Below are 20,722 nucleotides of genomic sequence, written 5' to 3'. Positions count from 1 at the left end.
GCCAACTTTTCGTGCTATTGTACAAATTTGGCGTTCTTTTTACGTGGTTTTTTGGATCTCACCACCACCTGGCTCTACAAAAGATTCCAAAAATGCACAGCTGCAAGGAGAATGAAGGGAAAATGGGCAAAATGTATTTGGGGGGCACTCAGTGGCGCCCCTATTTCTCGAAGCAAATAACCAAGTCAGTCGAGGCCCTATGACCTAAACATTAGTTTTAGAGAATCTATGACATGTAAGCTAAAAGTATTGAAAGAAAAAAGTAAGTTAGAGCGTCGCCGCTGAATGCCCCCCTCCCCCAAACCACATTTTCCTCGGAAAAATTCTGGCACTACGAGTTAGTGTCTTAGAGGCGCCCTCACAGCAAAACAAACAATAAAACTTATGTAAAAAATTCTTTGGTAAAAGTACGTATTCTTACAACTATTTTACGAAAAAAAAAGATTGAAAACCCATGGAAATTAAAAAGAAAAAAGTTACGAGAAACTTGTCGTTTTCCGTGGAAAAGGACCAATGCGTATCTTCACCGACCTGGCGATGTGTCACTATCGTACAGCACAATTTGTAGTTGGACTCGATGGAGTTGCGTAAGCCGATGCGCTCGAAGCAGGGCGATGGAACGTAGCAATTGAAGGGAGCATACCACGAATTTGTGGTGGTACGAATTTCAGGTGGAGTATCCGTATACGGGATCGTAGATTATGGAGACCGGGGTGGTCCCGCTCATCTCTCCCTGAATCACTGCAAGTAGCCGGCCCCTGACTGCTGTTTTGTACGATGCCTTGCATTGCAGCGCGCCACCCTTGCATGCGTAGCGTCCCTTACTGCCTATCGGAGCAATCCGAATTGATTTTCGACGAATCGCAGGGCGGAGGCGGCGCAAGGGGTGAAGCGTTGCAATAGATTGCGGCGTACAAAACAGCATTCTGGAGGCGGCTGTTTGCAGTGGAAGGAGAGATGAGCGGAGCTACCCCGTCTCCATAATCAACGACCCCGTATACGGATACTCCACCTGAAACCAGCACCACAGATTCGTGGTATGCTGCCTTTAAAACTTGATGCGGTTGCGTAAGCAGATGCGCTCGAAGCATCGTGGTGGGACGTGGCGATTAAGATCTTGGTGGGACCCTTGTTAGTACGATTCATCGCTGCAATTCGCGATGGACCCACCTTGATTCCAGCCACTTTCCTCACCGCGACGCTTTGAGCGCAGCCGCTTGCGCAACTGCACCGTAGTTCATGTCGTTTTTGACTTGACTTTAATTCTTTAAATAGCAACCATTATTGTCGAAAGTCGTTTTCCTTTCACGTCCTACCGCGTCTGTCGCACCTCAGCCACTCCCTCCCCTTGACATACCCTCTCCCTAGCGTACTCAAATTGAACACGAATCCCGACAATCCAAGTAAAGATTGCTACCTGCAACTTCATGTAGATGAGAACAGCAGGATGGAGGTTGGATATAGTGAGGATTATCCGGATATCAGGTTTTATGGTTCACCGAAGACTACCTAGAAAGAAATTTGTAAAATTAGAAGTTGAAAAAAGAAACTAAATTTTGAAAAATTAGAAGGCTAGGAATGAAATTGTTAGGAATACTGTTTGGATCATACTACATACGATTGACTTAAACTAACAATCCCGCCTTATTGAGTTTGAGTTTGCCTACCGTTTGGATGCTTACTGTAGGTGATAAAGCGCTTGAGAGAATAAATCACTAATGACTCTGATTTTTCCAGGCTTTGACGAAGGCTAAAACGCCGAAACGTTAGCTGTAAATAAATATCAATACCAATCTTGGCCATAGCTCAAGCAAATCAATAAAAAAAAATTCCACCTTAGTTTTCGTTTTTGAAGTTTTTCTTTTCTTCTTTTTTTTCTTTGAGACGCGAAGCAAAGCGGTGCATTGAGAGCAATGTCTTTAAGGAAGCAATTTTGGAGATACTAGTTTTTACTACCAGTTTTTTTTACTAAAATAATATAGGAGCTTTTTAACAGCGGTACATTAGTGATTTAATAAAGAAAACAAAACTATGTGCAGCGAATAAATCAGATAAATGTCTCAGTTATGAAACGTGGGTCCCACCTTTCTAATCTGATTCAAATGGGAGGAAATAAGTGAGAAGAATGACATGGTGAGGTGAATGGCAACGATAATGGGATCGTACGCATTCATGTCGCCGCGCGTGGCGTGGTACGGTAGTCGCGATCGCATCGGATTCTCGGTCCCTTCGCGATATCCGCTTTGCTCGTGTTTTCTGAAGGTTTCTGTTTTAAAAGTAATCGTTTATCATTACTATTTCACTATTGTTTATAACAATAATCATTTATTAATATTATTTTACTATTTCATAAAAAATGACACGATTGTGCGTACTTGCCACAGTGGCTGACGCAAAAAAAACTGTCCTAACAGGATTTCTTCTGGAAGCGGTGCTGGCGACGGTTTTCTTCGTGAGCTCCACTTTTCGTTATCGAAATAACTTCAATCAATCTGTCGAATTTTGCAGGATGTTGGTCCTCATAGTATATCTGGCGCTAACAGCCCTCTTTCGTCCTCTTCCCTCATTCCTAGAAACAATTCTGCTGTGACCATTTCTTTTTCGTATCCTTCTTATGTGGATGCTGATGATTTCATCGTTATGAGATCCTGTAGTAATAGTGACAATCGTTCATTGTCTATATACTGATAACTAAAAGAACTGGATATATTTCAGAATGTTTTGAGGAGATGTATACAAGTAACTAACTAGTAACCTGTTCACTTTCTGGCCTAAAATGTAGGTGGGGAGCACTCAATGGCGCCCTTCTTTCTGGAGGTAAATAATTAAATTAATCGGAATTTTTAGGCGTAAGGATTAGTTTTAGAGGATCTCTGACATGTAAGCTAAAGTAACTAAGAGAAAAAAAAGCTAAGTTAGAGCGTCGAGGCGCCACTGAGTGCCTCCCTCCCTCCCTCCCCAACTACATTTTTCCCCCACATTCTGAAAGTTCAGCCCTCATAAACTTTTACAGTAGTTCATTTTTATGTTTGGAACCGGTCTATCGCGAAAATTTATAAATTTTCGGAAATCCCAAGTATGAATATATGAAGTATAAGTAAAGATTATGAACCATTTCATTTGATCGGCTGATTCTATTTTTTTTTTCTCCTGATTTCATCGAAATGGATTGAATGTTCGTTCTAGGTATTCTTGGATTCGAGATTGGAGCAACTCTTTCAATCCTCAACCTTTAGTTTCTCGTAAGGAACGATTTCAAGCGTTTTTACAGTTTTTAGCGTTAACTGTGCTGTGCTTACGAATTTTCCATGATCAGCGCTTTTTCTCCAGAAATCTCAGAAGAGGTAGAACTTCCCTGAGGCAACGTGTGTCCTTGTTGATGAATTTCTTTTCATATGTTTCGTATTAAACCTATGTTTACGTTAAAATCATGCCATTAGCACGTTAATTTTCTGTGTTGGACCACTAATTTCTCTATCGTTTAAAGGGATCACTCCATGATTCTGACGCGGTATGGATTTACTATGAACAAACTCCATACTGGATTGTAGATCCCGTGATCAAGACTGGCTCCGCTCATCTCTTTCTAGTTGTAGTAAAAAATGGCGTGAAAAACTCCGTTTTTCACGACGATTTCAATTTCAACGCTCCACAATTGCACACGCGCCGCATCCAGTTGCGCAGCGGTCGAAAGCCAGCGAGTTCTCCTCGACTGCCTATTCAAGGGAAACCAATGAATATTTTGCTAAGGGACCAGAACGTTTTCTTAGAGGAACGTTCTAATGTTCCTGGTAGGAACTAAAGCGGTTCCCAAGCCGTTTTTTTACGACGATTAGGAAGAGATGAGGGGAACTACCCCTGATCCCACAGTACACAACCCCATCTCTTTAATCTCTTCAGGATTCCCTTACCACTTCAGTTTCGTGGTTTGCAGTTTTTAAGGGGAGTTTCTTTGAAATGCTAATTGCATTTAAAAATATATGAGATGCACCAATAACTACTGCAATAAAGGGTTATTTTTCGCTAATTAGTTTATTACCTACTTGTTTATTTTTATGGACTAATTTGTTTTTCTTTGTTGCTTATTTTTCTTTTGGTGGTTGTGGATAAGACGCTGGTACCTAAATCGGAAAGCTGCGATGCGGTTACGATTGCTTCGGAGGATTGCGAAGAGGAGGTACACATGTTTGGCGCGTACTGCGCACGAGTCCCGAGTAGCGATTCCTTGAAATGAATGGAATTTATTACCGCTTATGTTCCGCTTCCTTCTACGAGGTACTCCAGAAGTAACAAACGTTCTCCAAATATAAAATACATTGTACCAGAACGAAGGAATCAAGAAACAGAATTAACAATAACTGGAAAGTCCTCGCACGGAGTGTTCCGTTGATTGAATTGAAAACATGATCGGGTAAAATGTAGATGGCAGAGGGGTGACCTTTGATGATTGTGGATAAGACGCCGGTACCTGGATCAGAAAGTTGTGGCTCGCTTCTGATTGGTCCAGAAGAGCGCGAAAACGAGGTATAGACATGTTAAAACGAGTTGAAACACGTTCGATTCGCGTTCGTGTTCGAAGTGACGCCATTGAGGTAACAGTCGGTTGGACCCTCACTAGTTTCACTCATCTTTGCATTACAAACCTCTCGCTGTCGCCAGCTTAACTGCACAAAGTTTAGGGTCATGTGGAAAATATAATGGGGGAAGGGGAGCACTCAGTGACGCCGTTATTTCTGGACGATCTATCTTACTTCCTTTCTTTTCTTACTTTTTTATTCTTAGGAACTTTAGCTTACATGACGTAGCTCTTCTATGATTTAATCATTTACTTCCAGAAATAAGGGCGCTACTGAGTCCCCATCCCCTCCCCTTCAACCTCATTTTACTCCAGTTCGTTTTGACCCAGGTATACGCGAGAAGCAGAGAAAGTAAGTCCTGCAGATGCGTCGAGGTCATCTGTGCAAAGACAGCAACAGCCCACTTTTAAACAGCTTTTAAAAAATCAAAAATATTCTGGAGGAAAATCCATTGCTTCTTGTCAAAATTCCCCATAATTGTAGGCGCCAGTATAACTCCGTCAAATCTCCTTAAGTGAAAATATCCAATTTGCAAAAATTCCATGGAACTATGAAGAAATAGACCATTGATGCGTTCGTCTCTAGGATTTATAACATAAAAATTGTCATATTTCGTCGAATTCGCGCTGATATTCGTGGAAGAGATCGCTTTTGCTTTTTTGGCTCAAAAGTGACCTGACAGTTGACTTGTGTTCATGTCGTGTTCGGGTGTAGCGTTTTTAGCGCTTTGTCATTTTCTGGATCATTTTAATGTTTGTTTTGTATGTTTGTGTGTTCGTCATTTTTCGAGTTTATCTCGATTTCTTATATCCCCTTTTTTATGAGGATTTGCAATGTTGTTCTTTGCTACAATCCTTACGATCGCTGATAGTTTCCTTTCAGTTGTTCTGCAATTCATTCTGTGAAGGATTTTCTTGTCGCTATGTTGCCGTTTCCGATAGATATGGATCCTGTCGAAGAGTACGACTACTATATTCCAGGATACAACGACGATGTGCTTTTTGTGAGTGATTTATTTCCAGCTGTTTACGTTAACACTTGATTTTGGGTCTTTCCAAATGGAAGGTTGTCCTGAATTATGTGAACTACTTTTATTTTATTACATCTATCACTAACCGGATGGAACAGAAGTAATTCTTGGGATTATGCTCCATCAATTCAATTATGCTGAATGTCCCAAGCTTTGACGACATAAAATTCTATAGGACTGTAGAACTGTCAGAAATTGTTGTCATAAGAAAGTCTTGAAGAAAACCTATTATTTGAAGGTATTTTTTATTCATACTTATTATAGTATTTTATTATATATTATACACTATTATAATGTTATTATATTGATTTTAGTATATACTTTATTTCAACAGTTGAAGGATATCTCGCATACCGCATTGAGAGAAAAAAATCTAAATATTAAAAGATAACCTCTTTTTTAGAAGAGGTTTTAAGTGAATTTCACTGTAGAAATGCTTTCGTATTCTTTACTAGTTAATTTACTTGTCATGACGGTCATTTTATTGGGGAATTGATTAGAAAAATAAAGGATTTTTTGTAGAATAGAATTGACGAGTAATCTATGTTTTTAAAAATCTTTTTCACTTGGTTTTGCCTCACTGTTTCAGTAGCCAACTCGTAGAAAAAAGTGTAAATTTTTTATTTAACTGTTCAACAACGCTTATAACAACTAATTAAAGACGATGATTGATTGATTAAAGATGAGCATGATCCTCGAAAAAATGAGGATATTACCAAAATATCTGAAACCCAGATGGAACAAAAGTAATTCTTAGGATTATGCTCTATTCAATGTTTCTGACATGGACGTGAAAATGTTGGCAAAAGGTTCGTATAAAACGCCTACCAGGAATAGCTGAATGTATTTCTGGATGTTCTAACGATAGCCTTTCCTGAAATATGGGCTACCTTCGATGTCATTCTTGGGTAAGGACAACGTAGACGTTTCTGGATCGTACAAGTTCGCTGCGCCACCGTTAGGAACCTTTTCGGTTTCAAACTTCGATATTTGTCCGGGGTGAAATTATCCGTTAGTTAGTTGGCCATGAACGGATCTTGACAGTGGAATGGAGGAACCATTCCGATCGCCTCTCGCCTATCTTCGATAAAGGATTCGGAATAAGCTCCGGACATCCGGTTGTCTCAGTTCTGAAATATTTGATCAGAATCAATTTCTAGTTCACGTAGATGCAATACCGAAAAGGTCCCGTTCTATTGGTTCAGACTATGCAAGTCTGGGACTCTCGGAGAAGAACAGACCCTGTGTCGTTTTTTTCTGGATTAGCTCATTGATGTTGAACTTAGTTGATTGAGCACGTTTCTTAGGATATTCTAGCATTCTGGCTCTCGCTATGCTCTGTTCTTGTAGCCGTTGGTGGAAATTAACGGCAGTTCTCCTGTAGAGTTGGATAAGTGGAAGAAAAGAATTGGAATGAGGTTAAATTTTACCAGTCGCACTTGCTTCTTTTTAATGTCTCGGAGAACATGTCCGGATGTTAACGTCGTTTTCGATTGAGCAGCGTTCGATTCTATTCTATGATCTACCCCGGAGGGCTAGAGGTATGCACATGAGGACGTTGTGTAGTGAAATGTAGCTTGGCGCATGGTGATCTTACTACCGATGGGCGCTTGTTGAGGTTACTGAGTTCAGACAAACTTTGAGGGCCAGTGCTCCGATCCCTTTCATTTTTGAACGCTTGGCGTAGGGACCCCCATCACTTCAGCTGCACCCCATGAACTGGACCCCTTCATTTGAGGAGGCTCGGACTCTTTCCTACCGCACCTATGGAGGTATTGGCTAAATGCTCTCAAACCAGTACTTCACATAGTAAGTTTTTTCCCCATGATATTTTGTGAAATTTCACCCATTCATTATTTCATTGGAATTTTGTCATTCGTTCTTTTCCTTGAAGCCTTTAGGATATATAGAACTGCCGAAATTAGGTGAGTAAAACATGTCCATGTATCCACGAAAATAGGAAATACTAAATTAGAAAATTTGCACAGATTATACAGAAAATTTCCATGCTTTTCTCTTCCAGTTATCCACTAATAATATATGATGAGAACATTGTTTTTTTTTAAACTACATGTATCATTTTCTATTCATACATGAGGAATATGGATGAAGTGAATTCCCAGAGGCGTGGAATGTGCCCATGTAAATGTCGCGTGCGGCTAACATTTGCCGTGCGCGCGACTAAGATTTCCAGACATCTAGTCCGAGTTGTTAACAAATGTGTTTGAACGCTTCCTTCCGTTATTTGCGTGATTTTCTCATCGTTAACTTATAATTTTCTGTCTTCTATAGTATAACAATAGCTCTAATGTCCTCGTTTTCGCACATTCTTCCAGATTTCTTTCATAAATTTTTCCTTTTTCTGGATCTCAAATCTGTTTAAGTTCACCTATATTTCAAGACTTGGATTCGTGGAGTCGTGGCTCCGCGGTGTTTAATATCTTCAATAAGGAGCCTTATTAGGCTACCTTACAAATCTGTCGACTTTGGAACTTCTCTTACTGGTAAAAGAGCATTTAGTGTGTTTAGAGTAAGTTTAAGTCTATATATTTTCTGTAACTCACGCTATTTGCAAATTTTTCCGGATCTATTATAACAATCTGTTTTAATTATGGAATGAAATTGTTGTGCCATTACCTCAGAGTGAAGTTCTGTTGAAGAATGCAATATTTACAAATGTAGTTAATCGATCTTTTCAGCTGTGTGTTCTCGTAATGTTTTCTCTTTTTTTTCTCGTTTCTAGTTCATTTTCTGTATTTTATTTTAGCCGATGGATGATACCAATGAACTGGAACAGCCGGTCGAATCATCCAGCTTTCCAGTAGATACCTTCATCTACAAGACTGAAAGTCAACAGGTTAGAAGTTAATCCTGATTTTTTCTTCTTCTTTTTTGTTTATTTGTCACTTTCCGCTGTTGTTCAAGCAAATCGATCAATATAAAAGCGCTTTCCGTGGCATAGAAATGTTAAGAGTACTTGAGTATTCCGGAAGTACTAGAAAACCTCCGGTAGAAAGCGTCATACCGTGTTACATGACATTGAATTGTACATTGTTCTATTGATTAATTCTACTTGATCTTCCCAATTGTATACAGTTAGAAGCGCGATGAAATAATGATTAATACAGGCATCGATTTACAATCAACATTTTGTGTAAAAGACGAAGGAAAGGATTTTCTTTTTTGCTTTAGTCTATGTTTTGAAACGGAGCTGTCTAAATGTCAAACCGTCGACTCGGCGATGATCGTCCTGTATCGAATTTTACAGGAAGTTAAGTATTTGTAAATTTAAAGCGAAGTAGTTTTTTTGAATTTATCTATTCCAATGAGAAGTATTGGTCTTGTACGGTAAAAATAGTTGATGTTAGGATTATTGGTTGGAGATCACTGTCGATCTCACATTGATCCGTTTTCGCATGACTTTTTTCCAGAAAGAAAGAACAGTAAACAGTATTTTTAAAACATCATTGATACGTAGTTTCACATTTAGAAAAGGAGAATTTTACGTTCTAATTCTTAAGTGGTATCTCATCAATTTTTTTTTGTCAAATTTCCATTATTTCGAGTAACAAAGGTCATTATAATTACTATCGTTGCTGGTCAGTGGTCTCAGCACGAATAACTGTTTGTTACGAGTGTTCAGAATGCAAGGATCATTTTATTGATGATTTTAGTGTTTTTTCTTCCAACATCAATATTTTCGGTAGTTGATCTTTACCTCTTGATCTTGACCTCTTTTTCGCGCCCTTGGCGGGATATACGAATGTACCAAATATTCTCTCGGTGTTATATCCTCATTTTTGTCACCTCCTTTCCACGAGGTGTGGTATTTTTCACATTCTGTTTGGGTATGTGATGTTCCACTTATTTTCCAGCCCGATTTCGTCAAGAAATATGGGAAATATGCGGATGGATGCAATGTTTTGATTGCGATTTTGGATACTGGTGTCGATCCATCATTGCCATGCCTTGAGGTACATATGCTTACTCTTTTTCTAGGTGTTCTGTTTCGAGTCGTAACAATGCAAGCTTTCATATTTGTTCCATAATGATAATAATGAATAATAGTGGATAGATATGACTGTGATGATCAGGATTAAATTGTATCCTGTCTCTTTTTTTTTCGGTGTTAAACCATGGGGTCATCTCTTCATAGATCCACACTAATGTGCGATAGGGAGAAGCCGGACCCCCCCCCCTTGGTGAAAGGGGTTTAGCTCATGGGTGCAGATCAAATGAAGGGGTCCTTTCGCCAACAGTCCAAAAGTGAAGGGGGTCAGAGCACTGGCTCCGACTATCGCTGGACTATCTATGGATCCAGACCTGGTTGTGCTATGTTTTGACTATGGATGAAGAAAAACAGCATTTAATGAAACATATCACTTGGTGTTTTGGGGAACAACAAATGTTAAAGAGTCATATGTCTGAATTTGATCAGCAGCAACTCGTCATAAATATTTTTAAATATGTTAACAACAACTTATTATGGTTGAAACAAAATAAATTAGTTATCTGGATATTTTAATTCTTTGAATCTCTTTTAATTCTTCCGAAGTGTAAAAATTGTTCATTTCTTTAAGATAAGGTACTACTACTTTTCTCTATGATTTTTCGCTGTAATATACTTTCTTTTTTTTGTGGGTCACCTCTGAAACATGACCTGTCTATCTTAAAAACGATATAGACTTGTGGATTTTTTTGTTCTCTAATATCCTAGGAGACAACGATTTTTGGCGTTCGAAATCATAGCGAGCTTTCACTGAGTCGTTTCTGTTTGAAGGATTGCAAATTGTTTTCATTGACACGTATTGTAAAATTACAACATTCGTCTATCATTCTCTTTTAAATACTTCGAGGGTCTCTTTTTGTTGCTTAAGATGTGAATATTTGTGAATCAACGACGTAACACATGTTTGAGCGGGATCATAGATGCGATACTGGGACCCGGTGATCCGACCCCGCTCATTTTTGGCGGTTGGCGTGAGGGAGCCCTTCTTTTCTGGACGGTTGGCGAGAGGATTCCCTTCAGCTTTTGGACATTTGGTGAAAGGACCCCTTTACTTTTGAACTGCTGCAGAAGGGATCTTCATCACTTGACCTGCACCCTATGAGCTAGACTCCCTTCACCTGAGGAGGATCCGGCTCCTTCCTATCGCACCTATGAGCTTGCTTCTTGTTTTTGAGTCATTGGCTTTTGAGTTTTTTTTTTTGAAATTTTTGCAGCTTAAGCTGGTAGTTATGAATTTGAATAATCAACATTGGAGTTTCGAATAGTTTCCTATTGAGATCACCTCTCTTTTTTATCCTTGAATTTTTTTTTTCCCTTACAGAGAACCAACTTTGGAGCGCGAAAGATCGTCGACTGCATTGATTGCAGTGGCGCCGGCGATGTGGACACAAGTGTGGTAAAATCTGCTCAAAATGGCGTGGTTATTGGCTTAACTGGGAGAAAACTGAAGGTAAACATTCCTCCTCTTTTTACATTGTCAATTGTATCCTGAAACCGTGTTTTAGATTCCTGATGATTGGGTAAATCCAACTGGTAAATGGCATCTTGGTATTAAACCTATTTATGAGCTGTACCCAAAGACACTGCGTAAAACAGTGAAGGTTTGTTTTCAATAAGTTTTTTTTTTGTATTTTCTTCTCCCAGTTAAGACTAACCGCTAACAATCATGGTTGATTTGCAGGAAGACTGGCAGAAAGAATCCTGGGATTCGGCTCACCAGTTGGCAAAAGCGGACGCGCTTCGCCTACTTTTAGGGCATGAAGAGTCAGTGGGAGGATTTAGCGACAATGTGGTGAGGTTTTTTCTTGTATCCTCGTGTGGTCGAACTGAAGCATGGGCACAGTTTCTATTTTGTCATTTAGAAGGATAAACATGATCGCGAAAATCTTGCATGCCAAGTGGATTTCCTTAAATCTATGGATAAATTGGAGGATAAAGGACCAGTAGCTGACTGTATTGTATGGCATGATGGTCACAATTGGAAGTTCGTTTTGTATTTACAGATTTTAATTCGTGTGAACTATAAAACGTCACTAAGAGAAATGTTATATTGTCATTCCTATAATACCTACTCTTTTCGTTTCAGGGCTTGCATTGACACGTCCTTCCGTGGTCGTTTAGCTCTTTGTCATCCTATGGGAGAGTTCCGGCAGACAGGGCATTTCACTAAGCTTTCAGCTAGAGGTAAATTACATTATGGAGTTAAATGTTTCGTTTTTTCTAAGATTGTGATTTTAGACGATGCTTGCTACACTTTTCGTATTGAAAATTCTGGCAATCGCCTTGAAATTTGTGTACCAAGTGGAGCTCACGGGACACATGTTGCATGTATTGCTGCTGCTTATTCTCCATATGAACCTGGTGCTTCAGGACTTGCACCTGGTGCTCAGGTATGTGTTTTGTGGATTGGTCCCCCTTTCCTTTTTCGAGTACTACATTTTCTTTGATGTTTCAACATGTCGATTCCTCTTTTTTTAGATAGTTTCGATGATGATAGGTGATAATCGTATTGATTCTATGGAAACTGGTACAGCGCTTATTAGAGCGTTAAGTCTTTGTGTAGAAATGAAAGTTGATATTGTTAACATGTCGTTTGGAGAAGGATCGCATTTTCCTGCTTCAGGGTATGTCATTGTCTACTTAGTTTCGTCTTTTACAATGGAGAAATATCATACTTTATACTATCTGTTTTATTTGTATTTTAGGCGTATCATAGAAGAGATTCAAAGAATTATTTATCAGCATAATGTGATTTTCGTTGCATCCGCAGGAAATAGCGGACCAGCACTGTCCACTGTTGGTTCTCCTGGTGGTACGACACCAGGCGTTCTTGGTATGTTAGGATTTTTAAGTGCAGGATTCTTCTATTAACTCTCAGTTACTTTTTTTGATTAATTGTGATTTTAACTGGAAATAAATTTGCACGAAATATCAGCTACTCCAAGATGGGTCGCTTATTATTGTTGAAAATGTCAAAATTTTGAGGAATTCAATCGAAAAAAAGAGGTTCTTTGAAGTTTCCATGACACGGTTGGTTGCGTACACGAGAGATTTGCATAACACTAATCTTTAAAATTCCTTTCACTCGATTGTAGTGAGTATGATTCCTTCATTTTAGGTATTGGTGCCCGGATTTGTCCTAAACAGGCAGAAGCGCTTTATGGCGTTTTCAATGAGGTAAAGAATGTCTTATATCCGTGGAGTGCTAGGGGCCCTTGGTAAGAGTTCACCTTCATTTTATTCCGAATGTTCATTCTCTATCTCTAAGCAGTCTTCATTTGAATACTGTTCTTTAAGTGTTGATGGAGCAGTTGGTGTTTCTTTATGCGCTCCAGGAGCAGCATTTGCTGGAGTTCCTCGTTTTTGTCGTAAAGCTAAACAAATGATGAACGGAACAAGTATGAGTTCGCCGAATGCTGCTGGAGCAATAGGTAATGTAGTGATCTTTCCATTCTTGTTCTCACACTTTTTTTTTAAATCTTCGACATATATACTATAGTGGCGGTCCAATAATTTTCTAACAATCCTTCTAATCTGAATTCCTGAAATGAAATGGATGACTTGATTTCCTTCTGATTGTTAGAAAAAAGCCTTTCAACTAAGTTGAACAAGTGCTTATTCTTACTTTTAACACCTCTTTCTATTTTTTCTTTTGGATTTGATTGTGTTAAAAGGATCTGGAACAAAGTCGTTGAACATTTCCTTGTTACAAATATTTTGTCTGAAAAATCAAAATTTCAGCTTGTATGTTATCAAAACTTCGTGCTGATGGTACCCAATGGAACCCATTTCGGATTCGTCTGTCACTGGAAAATACAGCAAAACGCATGAGCGATGAGCATCTTCCGTTTGGCACTGGAAATGGTTTAATTCAGGTAATGAGAGCGTTATTGTTGGGAAAATAAGCTTTGATCCTGCCCTTACTTTGTATGGATTGAGTGTAGTACGGAGGTATGATTGGGAGTTTGACTTTTGCGGCAAAACCGTAACCGATCTGCGTCTTGGAATGGTTCGGATCGGTTCACGTTCATGTCATCCATGATTGACCATACATTTTCCTCAAGGAATATACTGTCTCTGCAATTAAGACGATTTTTTTCTGGAACTCACTCTTTTGTAGGGTCGTTGTGTTTTTGAATTTCTCTTGAATATGAATAAATTATGAGTATAATTTTGTGCATTTAAGATTAATGACGCCTTGGAGCACTTCGAAAATAACGCGATTGATATGCCCCAACCAACGATCGTTGATATTCGTGTTCGTGTAACGAACTTTAACAAGAGTAAAAGAGGTATACCATTACATTACCTGTTTAGGTTATTTTATTTCAACTTTTTCAATCCATCAACACCTACTTCTAACAATTTTAATCAAATTTTCAGGTGTATACATCAGAGAACTCAAGGAATCTCGAGAGATTCAGGAGTACACGGTTACCGTGGAACCGAAATTCAAGGAGTTCACTGGTATATCTATCCTAGAAATTTGTTGTTTGCTACAGCTATATTGATTTACTTACAGATAATCTGTATCAAGCGGATTTCTCTATGAATATCGTACTCCAGTCAGACGTTGGCTTTGTTCAACATCCTAGTCTTTTTATTCTCACTGCTGAGGGAAGAAGTTTCACATTGAAGGTGGATCCGACAGAGTTGCCTCGTGGTGCAGTTTATTTTACAGAAGTGAGTGAATTTGGCTTCTCATTCTTTTCTCTAGTACCTCAAAGCGGTTTATATGCAGTGAACCGCACTCAGTTTACATCATTCTTAAATGTAAGATGAAAATCCGTTCAAAAATTGAGGTTGATGCAGATTTTTTCCCTTATATTTAGGAGGAAATTATGTAGGATGGGAAGTATTTGTCTTTTTTGTTTTATTATTTTATTCTCCATGTAGCATTATTATCCTCCCATTCAGCTACGTGGTATGTATGCGGAAAATCTAGCTATGGGACCAGTGTTCCGCGTTCCAATAACTATGGTCATTCCCGAAACCGTCAACAATGTTGACTTCTCCATTGATCGCACATTTAATAATGTTGGAACTGTACCTATTCGTCAATTTATACATGTGCCTCCAGAAGCAACTATATGTCGTAAGAATTTTCTACTCTGTGTTTGCACATACGGACATAGTCCCAGAAAATGTTTGTTTTCCAGAAATCGTAGTTGAAGATAAGTCTCGCAAACCGATGGATCGCTTCACATTGCACTGTGTTCAACTCGAAGATGATAAATGCTATAGAAACAGTGAATCATATAAGGTTAGAGGTGTTTGTTATATTTCGTTTTATTTTTCCTGAATCTTTGAGTGGATCCTGTGCGATTGAATGCCTTATTGTGTATTAATGGGATATTATGGGACTTGTTAAGATTCTCGGACCGGACTCACACGAATGGACGAAGACTTTCCCCGTCATCGGAGATCGTACTCTTGAAGTGTGCTTAGTGCGTAGTTGGACTAGGTCAGATATCGAAGGAAGCGTGCGGGTATTCACTCGATTTTATGGAGTACAGAGAAGTCCTACTATCAACTTGGTATGTTTTTCTGCTTGTTTGATGTTTGTGCTCACATAATTATGGAATGATAGAAACTTTTTTAGATCCATGGATCACCTTATACGCCTATTCGTATTAGAGCAGCGCCATTCCGCCCAATAGAAATAAAACCAACAATAACTCTCAAGTCGGTATTACTTACCTAGCTTTGAAATTTATCGTTAATTCTCCTCAATTTATCGTTAAAATTCTTCAGTACTCTCCACGTTCCTGTGAAACCAACGTCAGCTAAAATAGAACCGCTTGGTCCTAGAGATATAATTCCAAACGGAAAGCAAATTCATCGCCTACTGCTTGTCTACAAATTTAACAGTAAGTGGAAGGAATTTTATGTAGTGTTATGAATTTCAAAGGTTTCTAGTGGCCTGTCTGATGTGGAAAAAGTGAAAGTTTGAGGTGTAAGCGGAAAAATGAAGTTTGCTCTACCATGTGGGTGAAAAAGTAATGTTTTTGAAATCTTTGGCTCCTACTGTTTAACGTCAGTGGTCGTGAAAAGTTTGTTTTATTGCTGAGTACAAATTCGAACATAAATAATCGGACACTTTCATTACATAAGATACGATACGCAAGAAACCATAAAAATGAGAGAAAGAATGATAGCGAAGCATTTCATGGATCACTAGTGATGTATCAGAATGCATCTAAGAGTCTGAAGATGTGCCTATCGTAAACAAACAAAAAAAAACATAAAAACGCAGACGAATTCCCTCTTAGGTAGTCAAATAAAATTATACATGTATACGTTTCACCGTAGACCGTTGAATCTTTTCCTTAAACTTCCAGAAATAACCAATAAATATCCGGTTTGTTTAGCATTGAAATCGGGAGAGATTCGTCTCGATCTTCCTGGAGTGACGTCATATCTGTATGAGTCTCCTTATGACTGTATTCTTATGCAACTATTCTCATCGTCGAAAGAATTTATTGGTGCATCTAGCAGTTATCCAGAGAGGGTGCGTGAAGTTTTACTGCACTACTACTACTTACCTTTACTGTACTGTTTACAAACTATCGTTGTTCTTATTATTTTGTCATCTTCAGTACACGTACAAAGTCGAAAAAGGCGAATATACAGCACACGTTCAAGTTCGTCATCCTGACACTACTCAGCTTGAGTTGTTGATGGATACCCCTCTACAGTTCGTCATTTTGTAGCTTTATTTATAAGGAGACAGTCATAGTTATGTTTGTTGTTCAGCGTACGAGCACATATTTCTCCTGCTCTTAATCTTGACGTTCTGTCAGCACCAAATGCAGGCGACGATGGTAACCTCTTAATTTGTAGATCCATAGATTTTCTTTTCATAAGCTAGGAAATATTTGCAGCTTTCAAGTGGTCGAATAAGCCATTAGCACCTGCTCAACAGACCACATTATATGCTGGAAGCCTTAATGATGATAAGTATGTTTTAATGGAAAATTACACATAGTTGTTATATTTTCATTCAATTAATTGTTGGTATTAAGGGTGCCAAAAATTATTCCTGTGGTTGGTGGTTGTTTCTTGACTGGTAACTTTGTCGTTATGGCAGATAACGAGCTGAAACAGGTGCGTATAGGTTGTTTTTAATGGTATTCTGCGGTGGTGCTACTTCTCATGTTTGTTCGCAGAAATGGATTCAATAAATAAATAAATACATTGTTAATTTGAATCTATAGTACTTCTAATTGTCAGGCGTTACACTGAGGTTGTTTTTCGCATCAAGGGGACGTCATTTTTAACCGTCTTTCAAAGATTGTGTATTCAGCAGAATTTGTAATGTGTTTAGAAAAGGAACTTATATATATATATATATATATTTATTTATTTATTTATAATTTAATTAGTTATATATATTTCGTAGGAACTAACTGGTATTACCAACCTAAAGTTCGAAACCCTCTTAAAAGCGGGATTGATTCATATTGTGATTGAAATGTAGACTTTTAGGTAGACAAATCTGTAATTACCTATATGTTCACCGAGTACAGTACACGGCCAAGCAAAGCGCTCTCGATGGTGACGCTAAGGGAAAAGAAAGCTGATGCGACTGGACAGGAGGAGAAGGAAATGAATGGTGAGAAATAATGATTTCGATTCGAATTTCCGAACCTCAAATACACCACCGTTTGTCTTCTGCATTTCATATTTTATGCTTCATCACAATGGCTTATATAAATTCTTCCTTTTCTGCTAAATTTTCCTTCAATTGAATTCATACTTCTGGATATTCGTCTCCAGGGGTTATTTTTGCAAGTACTGATTTTCGTAAGATATAAATTTCGAGGCGCTATGGATTTCTGTCAGGTTCTGTCCTCCTAAAGCATTCAAAATTACACCGAAAACCTATAGGAGGATTACTTAGGGATCATAATTGCGCATTTTTTTTCAATTTCCCTTATTTTTTCGATTTTAAATTTTCGATTTCTCATGCATTACAGACAATCCATTCTTATTTCTCCAGAAGTTTCAATTATATATTTTTAGAAGCGATACGTGATACGCAGATTTCGTGGTTGCCAAAACTCAAGGACCCCGTTGCTGTGGATCGTCTTTACTCTGAGCTCATCGTTAAACATCCTACACATCTCCCACTCCTTCTTACAAAAATGAAACTGCTTGTTGACAAGAAGGTGCTTTAATATTATTGTATTCCAGCATTTCAATAATTTTTTTCTTTTTAATAACGCTCATCACAAATTTTTCAGCGCTCGAAAACCGAAACGGAGACGATGGAGTTGATCATTCAGCAAATTCTCGAACAATGTCGCGTTGATGAAGTCCTGAAGTACTTTGGAGCTCGTCAGGATCACAACGTCGAGCAAATTGCTTTGAAAAAGTCAGTGCTTAGCAGTATTATCTGACTATGGTCTTCCTGGTTTTAATATATTCGATTTAGAGTTTGCTCTACATGAGTATATACATAGTTTTCATTTTTCCTTTTTTTTCTTTTAGAAACATGGATGAGCGTAAAGCTGCTATAGTTGACTGTTTGTTGGCTCGCGCTCATACAACTCTGGATTCACATCTCAAAATGAATGATGAACTATCACCTATTTTCCGCAAACAACTTACACCTGTGTTCGGTCTTAGCCAGATCAAGGTCAGTCTGTTCTCTTTATTCCTAGCATATTCAAGGAACACTGCTTTAATTTATTCTAAATCACAGCTTTTGCTGAAATGGTTTAAGTGGGGAGTTTCTGTTAAACGCCTCCACTCTGAATAATGTTAATTTCTAAATTTGTTAGCTTTTTTTTCATTAAGGATGAAGAAAAACCGACAAAAGGTGAGAAATCTAAGGACGAGCAGCAGTCCGATGATTCTGACATGGATCCCGGAAAACCGCCTGAAGAAGTAAGTGTTTATTTATGAGTTAAAAATTATTAAATTTCGAGCTGATGTGATGATGTTCGTGCGACTGGCCCTCTTAATATGGAAATGGTTATTCTGGAAAGAACTAATAGTTGGTTAGCCAGCTAGTAGGCTTCATATCAAACGTTTGTTATTTATGTGTCATGGAAATTAGCTGATATCCTAGCTCCATGTATAGAGGTGCTAAATTTTGTTGGAAACAATGAGGTTTATATGACATCTTTTGCTTTCATGCTTCTTTTGAAAATCTTTTAGTTTTGTGCTTTTTTTCCTAACGATAGTTGCGCCGAACGATTTTGTCAATACTTAGAATCTTCTTGTTTTGTGGTTTTTTCACCATAAAAACCTGGACTTCTTTTTTGTTTGTTTGTTTTTTTTTTGCTTATCTTTCATAATTGTAAAAAGTCTTGGATACCCTTCAGTTCACCTTTTAGTACATGATTTTTGTATAGTTGAATGATTTTTTCCACTTTCTTTTCAGAAAGAGGCTGCTGTCAGAACAAGCCTTAAGGACGTAGATGCTGCTTATCATGAACTTCTTAGCTGGATTGCTGCGGATGATCCTAAGGTAAGAACTGGATCTGGTGATAACGCATGTCTTCTGGTGTCCATTTCTATTTTCAAAAGAAATATTTAGGCTCTCCTTCTGTCTGCTAAACATGCAGTTGCTCATGGCCATTATGGAAGAGCTTGTTCGTTCTTCCAGAAATTGATCGATGATATGAAATCCTCTAGCAAGGACACATCCAACGTAGAACTGGCACTTATCGATGTAAATAAATCTATCGTTTCTTGGCAATAATTTCGTTTAAGGTGGATTTTAGACGAATGTTGATCGTTGCAGGTTTGCGAAACTCTTGGCTGGTTTCATATCGCTACTCGACTCAGGAACGAGCGTCTGGTACGTAATCGCTCAACGTATCGCCCATTCTGAAAAAAAGTCACCTATCGCTAGGCTAGTGCTTTAGTGCAGCTATTCAATGTTTTTTACGTTCTTATTTTCCTGTAGCATTTTATATGAGCAGATTTTTTGTTGAGTGAGTGTTGGCAGAACTTAGAAAGAATTTTTTTTCTCGGAAATTATCGGAAGGGTAATGTAGGCTTTTGGTATTCCACGTGATCAAGGTTTGAGCTAATTATTCAGTATCGAAGGCCTCATATCGTCTTTGCTCTGTTGATTCTGATATAAACTATGTTCATGTTTTTTTTTTTGAATTGACGTGTCAAATTGAGTTCTCGTCATTTTTTTTGCCTTTCCGTAAATCAATTACATTATCGTACTATTTCTATCTATAAATATAGATTTATTTCTAATAATTATTCACTGTTATTCTGTGTGTGCTCACTTGTTTCTGTAATGCAATGCATTATGGTAGGGTTATTCTGTTGAACAGATTCTTGTCGAGTAAATTATATAATAATAATAATTGTCTGGATCTAATTCATATGACGGTAAAGGCTGATGTTGCTTGATTTGTATTTATGCGAAATTTACTGAATAATCAGGCAAAGATATTATTACGGATTTACGATTGATGTATGATCTTGTATTAGGTTTCCAAATGTATGTCTCGTATTTATTTCAATGTTGCGATTTTTGATCGATGTAACTCAAAGAGGGAAACATAGCGAGCGAGTCTCAGCGTCGCCATTAGCAGCTGCATTTCAGAATGGTTTCAATAATGGAGTGAAATGAGAGTGATGTAGTTGATTGAGCTGCTATTCCCTATAGGCATCAACCCACGAATCTGAGGTGGTACGGATTTCAGGTGGAGCATCCGTATACGGGATAGTAGATTATGGAGAGATGGGTGATTCCGTCCATTTCTTCCTAATTGCCGTAAAAAAACGGCCCGGATGATGCGTGTGCACACGGCTGGCGCGCTCCAATCAGACTCGTGGTAGGAAGTAGCGCCCCGGAACGGTCGAAGCCGTATCTTCCGGGTAGTTTTTTACGGCATTTAGGATGAAATGGATGGAATCACCAGCCTCTCCTTAATCTACGAATCTGGAATCCATACCACCTCAGATTCATGGGTGATGGTTTTAATGTAGGAAACTATGTATTCCTTAACAATGGAGGTGTCAAATGACCTATGATTATTCGCTTTGGTATCAGATTTAATTCGCCTTCATATGCGACGTTTATCGGCACAATTAAATTGTGTTATTGTCAACGGGAGGTATTTGTTGTTT

The 20,722-nt window shown here is 38.4% G+C and overlaps 1 protein-coding gene across 3 annotated transcripts; it reads left to right on the top strand.

Annotated features, from left to right (window-relative positions):
* Nucleotides 1-513: 513 nt before the first annotated feature.
* Nucleotides 514-19,460, top strand: RB195_021242 (uncharacterized protein; the record flags this gene model as incomplete). Of its 3 annotated transcripts, none has more annotated exons than XM_064207876.1 (37): nucleotides 514-587; nucleotides 4,836-4,928; nucleotides 5,460-5,580; nucleotides 8,375-8,464; nucleotides 9,483-9,581; nucleotides 10,938-11,066; nucleotides 11,122-11,217; nucleotides 11,298-11,408; nucleotides 11,479-11,600; nucleotides 11,703-11,800; nucleotides 11,855-12,006; nucleotides 12,095-12,240; nucleotides 12,322-12,449; nucleotides 12,735-12,834; nucleotides 12,914-13,047; nucleotides 13,358-13,491; nucleotides 13,803-13,908; nucleotides 14,000-14,083; nucleotides 14,139-14,299; nucleotides 14,534-14,711; nucleotides 14,776-14,879; nucleotides 14,989-15,153; nucleotides 15,219-15,301; nucleotides 15,371-15,486; nucleotides 15,988-16,127; nucleotides 16,216-16,313; nucleotides 16,373-16,440; nucleotides 16,501-16,576; nucleotides 16,642-16,723; nucleotides 17,105-17,231; nucleotides 17,642-17,787; nucleotides 17,863-17,993; nucleotides 18,110-18,257; nucleotides 18,419-18,508; nucleotides 19,008-19,094; nucleotides 19,164-19,298; nucleotides 19,371-19,460. In XM_064207876.1, 37 exons carry the CDS (start codon nucleotides 514-516, stop codon nucleotides 19,458-19,460), a joined length of 4,242 nt encoding a protein of 1,413 aa, XP_064063757.1. The 3 variants fall into 3 exon arrangements, with proteins under 3 accessions (XP_064063757.1, XP_064063759.1, XP_064063758.1); XM_064207878.1 differs by lacking the exons at nucleotides 514-587; nucleotides 4,836-4,928 and adding exons at nucleotides 4,444-4,524; nucleotides 8,009-8,137 and having other exon boundaries at nucleotides 5,485-5,580; XM_064207877.1 differs by lacking the exons at nucleotides 514-587; nucleotides 4,836-4,928 and adding an exon at nucleotides 4,444-4,524 and having other exon boundaries at nucleotides 5,485-5,580.
* Between the last annotated feature and the right edge of the window lie 1,262 nt (nucleotides 19,461-20,722).

The sequence above is a fragment of the Necator americanus genome, chromosome X (genome assembly GCF_031761385.1).
Source record: "Necator americanus strain Aroian chromosome X, whole genome shotgun sequence".
In the NCBI taxonomy this organism is placed as follows: domain Eukaryota; kingdom Metazoa; phylum Nematoda; class Chromadorea; order Rhabditida; family Ancylostomatidae; genus Necator; species Necator americanus.
Note: the sequence above shows the minus strand (reverse complement) of the source record. Positions and strands in the feature narration are given on the sequence as shown.